Source organism: Chanos chanos, chromosome 6, assembly GCF_902362185.1.
Source record: "Chanos chanos chromosome 6, fChaCha1.1, whole genome shotgun sequence".
In the NCBI taxonomy this organism is placed as follows: domain Eukaryota; kingdom Metazoa; phylum Chordata; class Actinopteri; order Gonorynchiformes; family Chanidae; genus Chanos; species Chanos chanos.
The window spans coordinates 12,064,125-12,077,760 of NC_044500.1; the positions used below are offsets into that span (position 1 = coordinate 12,064,125).

The following is a 13,636-nucleotide window of genomic DNA, read 5'->3' on the forward strand; positions in this document are numbered from 1 at the left end:
CTGTTGAATTACTCAAAAGCACTGCCCATAGCAAGGTCACTGTAGCTCTCATACCATTGGTTGCCTTTGTGACGTTTTAACCCATTCACAATGAATGTCTTAAGAAAACCCACTCATTTTGCTGCCTTGCCACACCCTGCTTTCCTACATCTCTCTTGTGATATGTACAAAGGTATACATAGAAATGATGTCCGATTGCAACATACATTTATTGTAATTTAAAATGATATTTCAACGTTTGGTGCCCTCTTAATGAGAAATATATCATGGATCATTTATAACACCCGGGTCTGATGTCATGTCACATGACATTGCATACTCAGTTTCAAAGACCGAGGGGTCGAAAGGCAAGTCACTCCTCAAACTGTTTTTATTGCTTCGTGTTGAGACAAATATCAAGAGTGTTTAATGTACCTTTTGATGGATCATACACAATGAGTGGAGAATCTCTAACTTCAGTGCTGTTTATTTCAGTAGCAAAGGAGGAAAGAGTTAAGCTGAGGTGTCATTCATTTTATGGGGGTGTTCTGAGATTTCTCTATGTCTCCTCATCTGTTAAGTGATTTTATTGGTGAACATGTGCGACACACTGGGCATAATTTGTTCTTATTATGTTGTAGTTATTAACATAAGCATTAAATAAAGCTATTTTTTCTGTACCATTTCAGACTCAATGAATAACATTTTACACCAAGCTGTATCTTCATTCTTAGACCTCACATTTGAAATGTGATTTACCATGAGTGAGAAAATCTGTTTTGTTTTGAAGGTTTTTTAACAGCTTTCCTTGAATTTTCCATAAATAGTTAAATGGTTGTAATTTTTACTTTTAAACATGACATGGGATCATATGATTCAGGGTAGAATTGTTAGATAATCACAATGTGTGAGTTTATAACAGATAAGACTAAACTAAACAGTTTTCATGAAACAAGCAAACTAAATAAACAACTTAAACCATTTTTTTAAAAAAAAATCCTGAAAGTGTGACTCATCCCATATAAAAACATGAGCGTATGCTTTTGTAGGATTAACAAACATTAGCGAGAGACATTCTCAAAGATTCTTAGGATATTAAAAAGCCTCAAAAGATGACTAATGATAGAGTCATTTTGTACCATTTCAACAGAGCAAAAAAAAAAAAAAAAACCTTGACCAAGTCATAGCTGGGGGGGAGTCATGACGAAGACTCATGTGTTTTGCCCCACCTTGTCTGAGGTAAATAAAAGGGCCTCCTCTCACTCATTCTCAATCATACCTGTCTGTTTGGCAAGACACAAAAAAACTTATTCGGAGCATACGCTATTTTTTTTCAGAGAACAAGAACTTTCCAAAGGACCTTAAGAAGAATGGTGTCTGCTAGTCTTCAGATACTAGGCATTGCCTTGGGCATCATTGGATGGATTGGGGTTATTGTAGTGTGCGCTCTCCCTATGTGGAAAGTTACAGCTTTTATTGGTCAAAACATAGTGACTGCTCAGACCACCTGGGAAGGTATCTGGATGAGCTGTGTGATCCAGAGCACAGGGCAGATGCAGTGTAAGGTCTACGATTCAATGCTGGCCTTGAGCTCTGACCTGCAAGCTGCCCGTGCTCTTTGTATCATTTCTATTTTGATTGGCATCTTCGGGATAATTCTGGCGATCGCAGGGGGCAAGTGCACCAACTGTGTGGAGGAAGAGAGCGCCAAAGCCAAGGTTGCCATCGCCTCAGGTGTGGTCTTCATCATCGCCGGAGTGCTGTGTCTGATTCCTGTCTGCTGGACCGCCAACACCATCATCAGGGACTTCTACAATCCACTGGCTGCACAGAAGAGGGAGCTGGGAGCTTCTCTTTTTATTGGATGGGGTGCCTCTGCTTTGCTGATCCTGGGGGGAGCCCTGCTTTGTGCTAACTGCCCACCCAAAGACGACTACCCAGCCAAATACAGTGCAGCTCGGTCCACCCCATCCAAGGGTTACGTGTGAGGAGAGAACCACCATGGAGAGCTGCAGAAAAAAGACTTCTGTTACATATAACCAAAAAACAACATACTTTCATCAGCTCGTGTTACTGATACAGTTTAGTTATGTTGTTTAAATGGTGTTAATTACTTCTGTTACTGTACAGCTGGATTGAAAAGTTGTGAACTACTGAATGTTCAGGATGGCATGCTGCCTTGGTGTAACCAGCGTGGAATGGAAAAAAATATTTGGTATTCAACAGCGTTGCTGAAGAACTGTTAACTGTCAGTGCTAGTATTTGTCCCACAAGCTGATGCTATGCTCATTCTGTGTATGTTTTAAACCTTTTTTTTAACTATAACTTTTTTTTTACATTTTTTATTGACATTTATACTCTCACAGTGCAGTTTATTTGTGTTATCATACATATCTTATGTTCTATTTTTAGACTGTAATACTGCAATTGTAAGTTTGAGCATTTCAACTGGAAATAAAAATTTTTGTGCATAACATCATGAGAATCCCCTCTTTGTGTGATATATGTGTATGTATGTACGCCTAATAGGTCGAAACAATTCACAGGGTGTGGTGTGTTCAAATATTCAAATACAGTTAACATAAGTCATTACCCACGCTGTGCTCCAACATCTCAGATTACTTTGTCTCAAAGACTGAGGGGTTTAAAGGAAAGTCACTCCTCAAATTGTTACTTATTGTTTTGTGTTGAGACAAAAATCAAGAATGTTTAATATATCTTTTAATGGGTCGCACACAATGAGAGAAGTAATCTCTATCTTTAATGCTGTTTATTTAAGTAGATCAGGAGGAAGGTGTTAAACTGAGGTGTCAGTCATTTCATTGGAGTGTTCTGACATTTCTGTGTGTCTCTTCATTTGTGAAGATTAGTGAAGTTGTGTAATGAGTATTACACTTGGCATAAGACCTGACATATGAATGTTTGGTAATTTACAAATAAGAAAATAGGTTCTATTTTGTTTTTTCCCCAAAGACAATAATCAGACCCGAAGGGGTGACACACCCTGTGTGCAAATATGAGTAAATACTTTTGTAGAGTAAACAAACATTTGTAATGGACAACTTTAATCTTTAATCCAATTTCCCATTCTTCGAAGATGACACGTGCTTATGTTACGTCACTTATATAGTTGAAAAATGCCAAGCCTTTTACAAAACTTGTTCCAAGAACTTCACCACTGTTTACTGCTGCCCCCTGCAGTAAAATAATGAGGACACTCACTTGCTATGCAAACTTCTGATAGTCAGTGACTGCGTGTTTTTGTACAGTACAACCATGTGATAAAATTATAGTTAAAATCACATACATTGGTTAATTTTGACCAGTGAGTTTAATTTCCATTATTTTATGAATTCAGGATGGGCAAGATAAGAGAAGCAGAACGGAAGCATGCCAGGCCCATAACCCAGAGGTTAATGGACTGAAACAATCCTCTGCTAACTAACCGTAGGGGCAGCTGTGGCCTAATGGTTAGAGAAACGGGCTTGCGACCAGAGGGTGGCCGGTTAAGTCTCCGGGACCAGCAGGAAAAATGTGGGCGGAGGGGAGTGGGCTTTCCAACTTCCACGCTTTCCAACATCCGCGGCTGAAGTGCAAGGCTCTTAACCCCCAACTGTCCACTGCTCCTACTCCTGGTGTGTGTGTGTGTGTGTGTGTGTGTGTGCGCTCACTACCAATGTGTATAGGATGGGATAAATACAGAGATTTTAAAATACTTTTTACATGACAAACGGTGAAGTCCCACATGGGCTTATACATTTTTGTGGTGTCCAGTGCATTGTAGAATAGTAGATGCAATATTGGCACATTCATAATGTAAACTTGATTGACCTCCCCTGACTGGTATGACCTAACGACTATTAGTATGTGGCTCTTTGTTTTTCAGTGTATTTTAGAGTGTTTTGAATGTAATAATGGGAGGCATTTTCTCAGCATGCAAAATTCTCTTCAGAATCTTGCCTTCTCTTTCTTTCTACATTCAACCAAGGTTGATAACCTAAGTATCAAGAGTAATGAGCTTGCATGGAGAGCATCTGTTTTTCAAAGCTGGTTGACCTTGAGGTACATTCTGTATGTCAGCACTCCTAGAGGTCACTTAGCCTTTATTTGTACTGTATACAGTTTCTAATGGATGCGATAGGGCGATAGGCATCCAAACTCCACCCTTTACAAGATGCTCTATAAATATCATGGCGGTGGTATAAACACAGCTTCCTCCACTTTTCTGGTTAAAGAGTCTTCTGCATGACAGTCAACTGAGAACACTGAACTGAACATCAAAAAACATGGTATCCCAAGGGGTTCAGATCCTGGGCATTGTCTCAGCTCTGATTGGCTGGTTAGGGACTATAATTTCTTGCGGCTTGCCCCAATGGCGGGTTTCAGCCTTCATCGGTGCCAACATAGTTACAGCACAGACCGTCTGGGAGGGTCTTTGGATGTCTTGTGTGGTACAGAGCACCGGGCAGATGCAGTGTAAGGTCTATGACTCCATGCTAGCCTTGAGCTCTGATCTGCAGGGAGCTCGGGCCATGATCATCGTCTCCATTGTGACCGGTATCTTTGGAATCGTGCTGTCCATTGCCGGAGGAAAGTGCACTAATTGTATCGACGACGAGCGCTCCAAGGCAAAGGCGTGCATCGCTGCTGGCGTCATCTTCCTAATTTCAGGAATGCTTATCCTGATCCCTGTCTCATGGACAGCCAACACCATCATCTCAAACTTCTACAACCCCATGTTAGTCGAGGCTCAGAAGTGGGAGTTGGGGGCTTCGCTCTATATCGGCTGGGGATCTACAGGACTGCTCCTGCTGGGTGGAGGCCTGCTCTGCTGGAACTGCCCCCCAAAAGAGAGCGATCGCAACTATATCACTAAGTTCTCACCACCAAGATCAAGCTCCATGTCCAGGGAATATGTCTGAAGGACCAGGACTCTGCACACCCCAAAATTCTGAACTCAAACAAATATTCAGAAAGTGAAAGAACTTTGAGTCCAAACCCTATATAGGTGACTCATTTTCATTTTGAGTTCTGTGTATGTATGTTGTTTTGCCTTTGAAACTTTTCGCTCTGGTAATGTATGTTTGTATAATTATATAATTACATATCTGAACAGAGAAACATTACGCACATTTATGTTCTTTTTCAGTTTCAGTGGTATTTTATCACATTGCTAGTCTGGGTCTTGAGTTTTCTTTCTTATATAAACCTAAATGGAAATATCAAAAATGTCGAGGCATTGTATACTCACATTCAGAGACATGTAATGGACCTGTATATACCCTATAAATCCAATTAAAATGAATTGTATTCTTTTCTTCTTGTATAAATTTGATTATGTTGCAATAAAATATAACAGTAACTTAGTGTTGTAAGAATCAGCCATCACGGAAAACAATAAAAGCCAGTTTTATTATCCAGTTCTATTATCAGTTCATTTGTCTGTAGAGCATTTTCAAGTGGTTTTTGAACAGTCTGTAAGGTAAAGTTAAATCCACTACATATCCAAATGTAGACATCTTAGGCATAGGTATGCTTAGTGACACAGGTCAACATAAAATGGTTATTCCATCATTTGAGCAAATTCTGTTGGTATTGATACTAACCATTTCACCATAAGTATGCTAATAATTCTGTTCAGTTCTCTACCAGCTCTGTACATGGAAAAGCTTTGTTTGTGGTAAAAGGGTGAGAAACGCCTACAGATGATGGTCTGTCTGTTGTGAAGGTCATTGTGCTGACGCAGAAAAACCTGTTTTCTGTTTGTTTGCATAAGCAGTAAACTCAAACAGCGACTGGGATCTTGTGTCAGACTGATCCAGTCCCTCAGAAAAGTGTTGATGTCAATACTGGCTGTGTCTTTTACCCATCATCATGACCAAATTTTGTTGCTCATTGTTTAGACTGACAATAGCCACCTAAGGAGATGTATGAAGTACTATATGAATTCTAAAATAAAACCTACGATTGATTTACGTTAAATTAGGAGTGGCACATTTGCATCTTGAGGCTTTCATGTGCCTTCCTCTTTGAAAAGTATTTATCTCAAAAGATTGGGACTTCATTCATATAATGGAGGTGACATAATGCCTCTATGTTACTCCTTGTTTTTCTGCATGGTCGCTGTGAGTACATATGCGGTATGCAAATACATCATCACTGTATCACTAATGTACAGTGTCTGCCCTGATTCTTGATCTGAAATATCAACCAGTTCTTTGAAGAACATTCAGATTTTCCCTAAAACACCACAAAATCACCTAATCTATTCCAAAAGATATTTTTACACACTGTAGAGGCAGAAATGGTCCGAGAAGCATGTGGATGCTTAGACATTAACACTGATCCAGGAGGTTGGTCACGTATCATTATTTGCATGACAATGCTAGTTTCTACATCGTTTCAGATAACCAATCAACCCGAGAGTGAACATGTCCCTTGTGACTACAGCCATGGTGCATATAGACACAAGGAAAGAGGGATGTGTAAATGTTTTTCAGGAGGGACACTCTAGGGCCTTGCAAAGAATCTTGTTTGACTGGAACAGCTACATTTGATCTCTCACATGCAGAAAACAAACTCCTCCCAGCGAAATTCTTCATGTAACAGGTTGTCACTTCCCGGTTGGGTTTCAGAAACAACTAGCTGAGGGCTTCGGTGACAGTCTGCTCCACGGATTAGACAGCACGGGCAGGTTCAAAATGGGTAGGATCGCCAAGGAAGTATCTGGCCAAACCCTGTGTTTCATTGGCTTTGTGGGGGTGTGTGTTACCTGTGGGGTCCCCATGTGGCGCGTGTCCACGTTCATCGGTGCCAACATCGTGAGCGGTCAGGTAATCTGGGATGGACTGTGGATGAAGTGTGTGATGCAGAGCACAGGTCAGATGCAGTGTAGGATCCAAGATTCCATAATGACTTTGACTCAGGATTTGCAAACCGCTCGTGCTTTGGTTATTATCGCCATATTGCTGAGCTTTGTTGGGATGCTCCTGACCTTCGTGGGAGGCAGATGCAGCAGTTGTCTGAAGAATGAATCTTCCATGTCCAAAGTGGTGATCATTGGTGGTATCCTCTGCATCGTGGCTGGCGTGGTCTGTCTCATCCCCGTCTGTTGGTCGGCTGCGTTCACCATTTCAGACTTCAACAGCTCTCTTGTCTCACAGCCCCAGAAAAGAGAGATTGGAGCATCGATCTATATAGGCTGGGCTTCTTCAGGGCTTCTGTTACTAGGGGGGATCATTCTGTGTACTTCATGTCCACCTAAAGATGACGTGTACAATAGCATGTACCCTTACCAGGGGCCTCCTGTGCGTGCAGGACCGTATGTACCTGCTGGAACATATGCTCCTAGTGCTGTCTACACACCAACAGGAACGTATATTCCCACCAAACCATATGCAGCCCCGAGAGCTTACTCAGCCATGCCGAGAGCTTACTCAGCTGTGCCAGGACAATACCTTTAACCGAAACAGGAACGAAAAGGAATTTTCCTATGGACTGATATTTCCTTGTTGAATATATTTCAGCTTGTTCTGTGTGTCACATATGCTTTCAGTTGCATTCTTCAATTTTGTGAGACCAAACTGGTCTGTATACAGTGTGTGATCATTTAGGCTGACATGAATTCAACGTCTTGCTTTTTTTTCTGGTTTCTAGCTCTCTTGTTTGTTAATATTTGCACACTGAGAGCTGTACACCTTTAATTTCTTAGTTTTTTTTCTCATCACGGCAAAAACATCTGCTTGAACGATAGCTGGATAGATCGTTTGACCCAGATAGATCATATAAATTTATGTACCACTGTGTAATGAGTCAGTAATCTAACTCCTCAGTGTAAAAATGGGTTGTAAATTGTTTGTACAGAGGAAATGGTTGGATATCCAACATTTGAAAATAAAATTTTTTTGTTATATCCCTGTGTATCATGTCTCACATTTTGAAATCATTGTAATTTTCTAAAACTTTACAGTTTTCTGTCATCATCTACCTTAGCTCCTCCCTTTCTGTTATGAGCAACTTTTACGTGGACTCAAAATATCTTAACTTTCAAAATAATATTATCCAGTTTTGTTGCAGTGCACAAGTAAAATTACTGTCATGTTTGAATTACAATAGTAATTATAAGAAGAAAAAGAAGATTCACTCAAATTTCCTTTGTAGTAAAACTTTTTATGGCCTTAATTATCTTTCTCTCATAGTTCGACACAAAACTATTTCATAAATATCCTATCCATTTTTAGTAATAATGCAGAAATAATGTAACATATGTAATATTTAACATATCTTTTCATTTGAAATATATCTGAACTTTTGACACGTAGCATCGGCAAAATCAACCATTTATGTAGTTTGGCTGCTACTACTCATATTAAGTAAAATTTTTTCCCCCAAAATACTGATGAAAGCCAGTGGTGGTTGTCGGTTAGTACAACAATAAAAACAATTTATTTCTGAAATAACCTCTGAAAAGGCAGAAAGCAAAAGTGAAAATGCATTTGTGATTTGGCTGCTACTAAGCATCGAAAGAATTTCAATAGTATTTCATTCCTGAAGTGAAAAAAAAAAATGAAAGCACATAAACGAAGACCGAGAGCCAAAACAGGCTGATGGTTTCACTGTAGCTCAGGACATAAACTGTATCTCTCTCTGTGATTGCAGTTATTCCCTCTTTTTGTTTGAACCATATAAATAACTCATTGGTCCATAACTTCTAAAATGCTGGAGTTTGGCCAACACTATTTTTTTCTGTCTTTGTATATTGATCAAAAACTAACAAATAACGAAACACAAAGTGATGTTTCGTGTATTTCGGTGACTTCCTGTCATGACTAAGGAAAATATCATTCCTGGCATTTCCTTTGTTCATGGCATTATCTCTATCACCTCATCAAGAAGGCAGACAGGACTTTCGGCTAAGGTTTTGCTCGCCGTTGGGGAATTTTTTCAAATGCAGCCATTCACAGCTCTTTCAAAGATTGTTTTCTTTTAAATGGCTTGAGATTGATGCGCATCTCGTCGAAACTGGTTTTTGCATCATCTTAGGAATCTCATCAAACAAGAAATGTAGAGACCTGGTTTCAGTTAACCTTAATGAGGTGTTAACCCCACCCCGAAAAGACTTAAAACCGTCCAACTGTTCTGAAAGCAGACCATTCTACCACACCAACGCAAAGCAGTTACTTCAGATTGACCAGTGAACAAGCTAAAACAAAATGGTCTCAACATGCAGACAGATGCTGGGCTTTGTCCTGGCTATCGTTGGATTTTTGGGAACCATCATTATTTGTGGTCTTCCTCAGTGGAAAGTGTCTGCCTTTGTTGGAGCCAACATTGTGACAGCACAGATCATATGGGAAGGGCTGTGGATGAACTGTGTAGTGCAGAGTACTGGGCAGATGCAGTGCAAGATCTACGATTCTCTTCTCGCCCTGCCCCAAGACCTGCAGGCAGCCCGTGCTCTGGTGGTCATCGCCATTGTTGTGGCAGTGTTTGCTGTGATCGTGGGAATTGCTGGAGGAAAGTGTACCAACTTCATCGAGGGAGAGGAACGCAAGGCTAAGGTTGCCATTGCAGCTGGTATCCTCTTCATCATCGCTGGAGTACTGTGCCTCGTTCCAGTCTGCTGGTCTGCCAACACCATCATCAGAGAATTCTACAACCCCCTTGTTCCCACAGGCCAGAGGAGAGAGCTTGGAGCAGCGTTGTACATAGGATGGGGATCAGCCGCATTGCTGCTCCTTGGAGGAGGTTTGCTCTGCAGCTCCTGCCCACCCAGAGATGAGACAGATTACGGATACAAGTACTCTCAAGCGAGGTCCGTGGCCAACAGCAAAGCATACGTTTGAGTGGAAAGACTGCAAACAAAGACACTTAATGCTTTTAAAATGTTTTACTGTCTATGTTTGACATCTTTAAGAGACAAAATTGGAGATTTGACCTCAGGCTTTAAGTTACCAATATCCTATTTTCTATCAACAATCTCTGTATAATGTGAAAGTGAAACACTGGATGAAAAGATGTTTTACTTACAGTTTGTTTTACATATAATTCAATTCTTCACTCCAAGTAATAAAGTACTATTTAAGTAATTAAGGGAAGAAATAATGGTTACAAAAAAAAAGACTAAACTTTTAAATACAATTGTTCTCTTGAAACATGTGTTTCTGTTTAATGATGGTGTAATGTCTATGTATATAATTTGCTGTGGAGCAAATATTCCATATGTAATACTTTGTACATTAAAAAGTTCTTATACAGTATTCTTGGTCTCATTGCATTTTCTTACACGATCAAAGCAGTCATTTGACAGAAACAAAGGTAAAATAACATATACACCTTTAAAACACATTTTAGGAGACACAGGGAGGACGTTTAGGTATGAAATGATTTTTTACATGCGTAATCTGTTCAGAACCTTTGCTTTTGGAATGTTGTTCCTTAAACAGTGTGACCTTCCTGGTCAGGCTGGTATATCAGGTTTAATTGCTTTCTCATTGGAAGACCTTTCATCTGTTAAGTGGAGCATTAGTTTGAACTTTATTTTTCTTAAAACTCAGTTTCATCCCTAACCCTAACCCTAACACCTATTTTTTCTACCGGGAGTCTGAATGTTAAAAAACATACGATAATTCAAGGTCATTGCTACTGCACTCCAGCATGCTACTTAGCCTTACGCTTTGGTACTTACAACACTGAAGCACCATTCGGAATCTCACAAACAACCACTCTGGTGACTCCAAAATCTACACATCTCTAGCTGTCAGAACTGAATTCATGCATATCATTCCTATTCGATAGTTGTTCAATAGTTACTAAAATAATCTTTTGGTTAGTTCAGTCTTCTTTTTTTAAAAATCAAATAACTACTTAGTTTCTTCCAGCAATATTCTCAGTTCAGAAAATAATTTCATTTAGTTTCTACTCAAAACATGCTGAAACAGTCTCTCTTAGTGACCAGTGGGTAACTTTAGGTAAATGTGGTAATTGTGGCATAAATCATGATAATTTCATTTCCACTCTTAATTTAAAAAACACTCCCTTGGAAAATTGTTTACAGGCAATATTAGTAGGTGTGTTACACTTATCTATAGAAATCTGCAATTGGATTCTTTTATTATTATTATTATTATTATTATTATTATTATTATTATTATTATTGTTTCTGACAGAAAAAAGATATAACAGAATAGTAATTATTGAATTCTGTGCTACAAATATAAACACCAGCTTCATTTGTCATGTAAAATACAGCTGATTTACATTAGTACTAAGAACACTTGGTCAGACTTCCGCTCTATTGTTTGTGCGGATGGACAGAGAATTTGATATTTTGCTGTCATCCATCAAATGCCTCCATGTCATGGGAAATGTCCCCACCCTTTTTTTTAAACTCTGTTGTCAGTTTCTAGTCATTCAAACTAGAGACCTGGGAAACACTGTAATTTTCCATTCTCCAACTCACAGAGGTTGAAATGAACAATTTCAAAAGTGCACGAGCATGAATGTGTACTTTTTTTTTAATGTTAAAGGTGAAAAAATGATAAGTGAAGCTTTTTGGCTTTCCTGTTCTGTGTTTCTTTTTTAAGATGCATGGAAGCATAGGTTTAGACATACTTTGTTAGTGTTAGAGAAAACACTAATACAGTCTGGCTGTATATGTCCTGCAGGTGGAATTCTCTGCCACCCCACTGACTGGGAAATGAAAAATTCCTGGAGGTATACTTGGCAAGTACCCTGACTTTCCTTTGCCATGATCATAGCCAAGCTTTGCTTTGTCCCACAAAGTCTAGTGTTTTTAAATTTCAGCGAAACTCCTTTTTGACCAGGACAATGCAAATTAAAGGACTCTACAATGGCATTTAATCTGTCTCCATAAACTGAGGTTTATTATCCACAAAAAAACAGTAAAAAGTATACCATCCGTAATCTGTGTTCATCACAGGTGCTTGAATCACCTTAAAGGTTTGGCTACGTGTGCTCTCCCAAATGTCCAACCTCTAATCTCAGCATGAGAAAAACAAACCACACCTTACTTAAAAAAAAAATAGATAAAATAAAATAAAATATACTAAGTTCACATTGACTCATCAACACCTACACCAGTTTTTAGCATGGTTGCCTACAGCACATTTAAGAGGCAGAGAACAGAGTCAAATGTTTTCATAAAGGGCAAAGAATGGTTAAAATTCAATGTTTTCCTGTTTTTAAGTTTTCCTACATTATGACGTTTTATTATGTTTGCAAATGTGCTGTTTGTTCCATGAGCGCAGGACAGATCTTGTCCAACTACACACATACCTCCGTGTGTTGTATGATGAGACGTGACTTGCGTTATTGGACTCTGCCCTTCCTTGAAAGTAAACATGACATTGCACAGCCAGGATGTCACTTTCCTCTACAGGTACAAAGCAGATATGGTTTCACAGGCTCTAGCTAATAAATGAAAGAAAATTCTGTTACTGTGCAGACAGGTAATGAGCTGTATTGCTTGTGTTCTTTCTATGTTGAGGTTTACTGTCCGTATGGTGGAAAGGATGAGGATTATTTGGGAAGGCTTGTGGATGTGTGATAGAGAACACTAAGAAGACAGAATGTAAAGGCTATGATTCTCTTTAGATGCTACCCAACGTCCTCCAGACTGACTGCCTACACATTGTCATCTCAATGATCGTGTCAATGTCTGGCATAACCCTGAGCATCACTGGGGGGCAAATGTTCCACATGTGTGACAGTAGAGAAAACCAGAGCTAAGGTTTTCAGGGCTGGTGATATCGGTTTCATTATTGCTGGAGTCATGTGTCTCATTTCAGTCCAACATGCCCCAAAAAGCATCATCCATAAGGCTGATGAAACCCTTTAATGAAGTGAATCTGGAGGACATGAAAGCTGTGTTCTGCGTTGGTTTCAGCACCTCTGAAATGTCTCTTCTTGGGGGAACCACGTTCTGCTGTGGCTCTGGGCCACTTGAGGAGAACACCAGTGAAGTCATGCATTTACAGGCAAGGTCGACAATCCACACAGTAACATAGATCTGAGCAGACAAGTGAGAATACGGGAATTTGCGAATCTTTGAATCAGTGAAGGCATGTGACTTACTCTTTCATTCCATGACGAAAACAGGGCGAGAACGTAGAGAGGCGTAAATGAAAGCAGATTCATCGAAGTGTTCTTCCAGTAGAATCTTTTTTTCTTCTCTTCCCAGTGACATCTTTGTTCTTTTTTCAATTTATTGGTCAAAGTATCTAACTAATATAATTAATATAAAACATAAGTAATATGAGACTTCCCTCTGTATTTCAGCATGTTTTTTCATATTACTGACAGATTACAATATCTGTCATTGACGTAAAAGACTTACTGTATTTTGATTTATGGCTTTTTAATAACTGTAATAAATTAGCCTGTCATGCAGATGTTCCTTTGCACAGCAACATGACATGCTTTGGATAATACTGAAGTCTCATTGCGTTTTGTTTGTTTGTTTGTTTGTACGTTTTTGTTTTTCATACCTCTCAAGTGAAACAATGCTAAGGTAACAAACCCCTCTGAGTTCACAATTTTGGAATGATCTAGTTTCTACCCACATGTTTGGAATCTTTGTCTTTGCTGGTTGGGTTAACACGTGTATCAGGCTCTACAGCATTTCTATTGGGTGAAA

General features: G+C 39.3%; 4 protein-coding genes across 4 annotated transcripts; all 4 read left to right on the plus strand.

Moving 5' to 3' along the window:
- Nucleotides 1-1,346: 1,346 nt before the first annotated feature.
- On the plus strand, nucleotides 1,347-1,967 carry LOC115813643 (claudin-4-like). The gene has a single exon (XM_030776167.1). The coding sequence runs from the start codon at nucleotides 1,350-1,352 to the stop codon at nucleotides 1,965-1,967; it is 618 nt and encodes a 205-aa protein (XP_030632027.1). The 5' UTR covers nucleotides 1,347-1,349.
- Nucleotides 1,968-4,265: 2,298 nt separating this feature from the next.
- Nucleotides 4,266-4,901, plus strand: LOC115813689 (claudin-4-like). The gene has a single exon (XM_030776237.1). It carries the CDS (start codon nucleotides 4,266-4,268, stop codon nucleotides 4,899-4,901), a length of 636 nt encoding a protein of 211 aa, XP_030632097.1.
- Nucleotides 4,902-6,680: 1,779 nt separating this feature from the next.
- cldnf (claudin f) lies at nucleotides 6,681-7,442 on the plus strand. Its single transcript, XM_030778015.1, has one exon. It carries the CDS (start codon nucleotides 6,681-6,683, stop codon nucleotides 7,440-7,442), a length of 762 nt encoding a protein of 253 aa, XP_030633875.1.
- A 1,749-nt stretch (nucleotides 7,443-9,191) lies between these two features.
- LOC115813622 (claudin-4-like) lies at nucleotides 9,192-9,824 on the plus strand. The gene has a single exon (XM_030776139.1). It carries the CDS (start codon nucleotides 9,192-9,194, stop codon nucleotides 9,822-9,824), a length of 633 nt encoding a protein of 210 aa, XP_030631999.1.
- The last annotated feature ends 3,812 nt before the right edge of the window (nucleotides 9,825-13,636 follow it).